The sequence below is a fragment of the Rhinolophus hipposideros genome (assembly GCF_964194185.1).
Source record: "Rhinolophus hipposideros genome assembly, chromosome: 10".
In the NCBI taxonomy this organism is placed as follows: domain Eukaryota; kingdom Metazoa; phylum Chordata; class Mammalia; order Chiroptera; family Rhinolophidae; genus Rhinolophus; species Rhinolophus hipposideros.
In genome coordinates, this window is record NC_138056.1 from 38,998,716 (window position 1) to 39,002,382 (window position 3,667).

General features: G+C 60.2%; 1 protein-coding gene across 1 annotated transcript; it reads right to left on the reverse strand.

The window, feature by feature from the left end:
* Nucleotides 1-1,670: 1,670 nt before the first annotated feature.
* Nucleotides 1,671-3,179, reverse strand: RASSF10 (Ras association domain family member 10; the record flags this gene model as incomplete). Its single annotated transcript, XM_081063708.1, has 1 exon — nucleotides 1,671-3,179. The coding sequence occupies one exon, from the start codon at nucleotides 3,177-3,179 to the stop codon at nucleotides 1,671-1,673; it is 1,509 nt and encodes a 502-aa protein (XP_080919834.1).
* Nucleotides 3,180-3,667: the final 488 nt, after the last annotated feature.

Consider the following 3,667-nt stretch of genomic DNA (forward strand, 5'->3'; position numbering starts at 1 on the left):
AACAAGACCTCTTAAGTTATCTTCACATGTAGTGTTGAAACTGGAGCCAGCCCCTCCTCAGTTAGGTTGATACCAGGCTTCTGCACCCGGCTGGCACCACACACACACCCCATTGTTAACACCTCCTCAGGACAGATTAGATCCCACATTCCTCAGAAGTACTGAGCTCCAGAGGGAACACAGCCAGCAGAGCAGGCTCCTTCCACAGGGGCAACAACTAGCTACAACTGATAAGTTTTCATTGAAATAACTGGACTGATTACATTGAGTCCCCACCAGGGTTCTGGAGAAAGGGAGGGAAGGAAAGAGAGAGAGAGAGAGAGATAGAGAGAGAGAGAGAGAGGGAGATTGCACTTGCATCTCCTGGAGAGTGCAAAGGTGTGAGCCAGACAAGAGTAATTCAAATCATTACCTCACTTTGATATGCTTTTATCTATGGCTACATGCTATTGGTAATCAAACTATTCACCCAAGGTGTACTATTAGATGTTTGATTGCATTTTTTTCTTTTTCAGGCCTTATCTAAGAAACCCTGATATTTACACTATCTCAATTTCGGTTTGCGCAAGTAACATTAATTCCTGACCAGAGATACTGAAGGTAGACTTAGGTTTGAGTAAAATATGTTGAGGTCATGGTTGGTTTTAATCATATAACTCAGTTCAAAAGCTGAACTCTAACAAAGAGTTTTGCTTTCAAGTCTTAGTTTCAACGGGAGTGCTTATTAAACAGCCAATTTAGTTGTACTGAACTTGAATCCTGGAACTTCTCTTTTATTTTTTCTGAAATAACACTTGATTGAGCGGATGAAGTGGCAATATGAATGAAAGGACAACACGCATACCTTTCGGGAGGCAAATCCCACAGAGCCAGATTAAATTTTAACCAGAGATTGTGTCTGTCATCTATATCTCAAAAGGGTATGGCTTTTGTAACAATGAAAGGTTATTTCGGAAAAAGGATCTCATTTGAACATATACTGTATTTACTAGGAGGAAATACGGGGTTAGACTTCCATACAGTTCAGCCTTTGAAAGAAACTAAAAGGCAAACAACTTAGCAGATGGGTAATTCCCAAATCTGCAGAAATGTAAACAGGCAGGATTTTGGTGCCTATGGATTTTATCAAAGATGTAAGTAAGGCTGAGACCAACACCAGTGCGTCGTCCTCTTTGGCTAGTTTTAACACGTTCACAGTCACAATTAACATTCAAGGAATTTCCTTTTCATCCAAGTGTTTCTTTTAAAAGCATTTTATGCCACAACCTAAAATTCTAGCTGCCATCAGTCCTTCCCATGCAGAAGAGTGGTGAAATCCCCATAATACCCTTTTCTCAGTTTTTGGAATTGGGCTCGGACTACGTCAATTTCCCTGGGGCATTTGTTTTCCAACGTAAGGGGTTCTCCCCTTCTCCCACCTTCCTTCCCCGAAAAGAGTTTGGATTGGAGACCCGGCTCCCTCGTCCTACACCCTCCTCTGCACTCACCGCGAGCCAGAGGAGCGCCGCTGCCAGGCAGGCGCCCCGAGCCCTCCCCGGCCCCGGCCCCGGCCCCGTCGGAGCGCTGCTGCGGGCCAGACTCCCGGCCCACCCGCAGCCTGGTTTCAAGTCCCTGCCCCGGCTTCACAAGAAAGGGAGAAGCGTCCGTCTGCCTCTCGGGCCCTGCTCCTCCTACACCAGGGATTCGCACACGGGCACCGAGTCCGAGTCCTGGCTGTGCATGGAGCTCAGCCCCGTGTCGGAGTCCTCGTCGTTGCCAGGGCAGCTCTTGGCCAGGCCGCGCGCCGCGTCCACCCACCCCTCCGCGCAGGCCGGAGGCCGGGGCTCCCGCGAGGCTCCGCCGGCGCCCGGAGGCCCCGCAGGCGCCGTCGTCTGCTCCAAGGCGTGCCACGTCTGCAGGAGGCCCCGCAGCTCCAGCTCCTTGCTGTCCCACTGCTGCTGGCTGTAATCCAAGTCCGACTTGAGCGCTTCCAGGTCCGTGTTGAGCCGCAGCCCGATGTACAGGCTGGTGCTGAGCTGCGTGCGGACCCGCTCCCGCTCCAGCAGCAGCTCGCCGTCCGGGCTGCTCTCCGGCCCGAGGGGCTCCTCCTCGCGCGCCGCGAGCTCCTCCTCGCGCCGCCGTATCCACCTCCGGTTCAGCTCCTCCTGGATCTCGGCCGAGAGGCGCTCGAGCAACTCCTCCTGCCGCTCCCGCTGCTCCTGCAGCCGCAGCAGGTCGTCGCAGCGCCGGGCCAGTTCCTCCAGCGCCGCCGCCTGCGCCTCGCCGTCCAGGGTCGCGGGCGCCGCCGCCGCCGCCGCCGCGGGGTCCTCCCCCCGGCCCGGCCCGTCGAGCTCGGGGCCCGCGCCCGTCAAGTAAGTGTCCTGCACGTAGTTGACGCCGTGCCGCCGCACGCGGTCCAGGTGCACCTTGGCCTCGTAGCGGTCGATGTCGCGGTCCAGCTCCCGGAGCCGCTGCACCTGCTGCCGGATGGTGTGGTCCTGGGACAGCACCAAGTGGACCAGCGTCTCCATGCGCTCCAGCGACGCGCTCTCGGAGGCGCGCGGCGACGACGAGCAGGAGGAGGCTGTAGACGACGAGGTGGACGAACAGGGCGACGACGGCTGCGGCTGGCGCCGCCGATTGAGCTTGGCCAGTTTGCGGAAGGCCTTGCGCACCACGCGCCGCTGCTTCTCCTGGGTCAGGGCCAGGCTGGGCCGCGCCGGGACCCCCCGGGCCGCGCAGGGGCGCTCGCGACTGCGCACCACGCGCGCTTCGGCGCTGCGGGGGCCCGCGTTGGGCAGCGACGCCTCGCTGCGCACCAGCACGAAGCGCACATTCTCCTGCTCGTCGCCCCAGGCGGCCCAGAGGCGCAAGATGCGCGTCTTGTTGGGCAGGATGCGCTCGAAGCCCCGCCACTTCTCCACGATGCAGTAGCACTGCGGGGGCCCGCACAGCAGGCCCGGAGGCAGCTCCTCGTCGTCGTCCTCGTCCTCGTCCAGGGCTTTCGGCAGCTCCCCCGGGCCTGGAGGGTCGCCGGCCGAAGCCCGCCGCCGGCCCCGCCGCTGCTTCCGTCGTCGCCGGCTGCCGTCTTCCAGGAGCACCCGCACCACGTCCGAGCAAGTGGTGCGGCGAGAGAGGCCGGACACCAGCTTCTCCTCCTGGCAGATCCACACCGATATCTTCTTCTCCAATGGATCCATGGCGCAACCGGGAAGCAGGTGGCAGGCAGGTCGCGCTGGGCCCCGCTGCAGCCGCAGGGGCAGCGGGCAGCCGGGCAGCTCTGGGATAGGATAGGAGCGCGGGACCCTAGCCCGGGTCAGCACTGGCCCTTCTCCGTCTCTACGCACCGAAGGCAAGCAACCGCGTGGGCTGGAGCGGCTGCGGCTGGGCTCGGCACAGACGGCGCCGTTCCCGGGGCAGTGCTACGGAGCTAGGGCTCCGAAGGCTCTGGCTCTGCCCAGGGTTCCCGGGGCCTCCGGGTTTTGCTCCTCCCCACGTGGCTCCTCCCCTTCCCGCCCCCAGCGCCCAGAGCGGCGGCCTGATCTCGGGAGGCGCAGTGCCCAGACCCGCCCCTCAAAGCTTAGCCATGCCAGGCGCGCCCAGTCCGCCCCTCTGCAGCGCTGCCCCCGCTCGGGAGATTTGGCCCCTTCCGCAAACTCGCCGCTAGGCTGCGTGTGGGCTCAAAGGA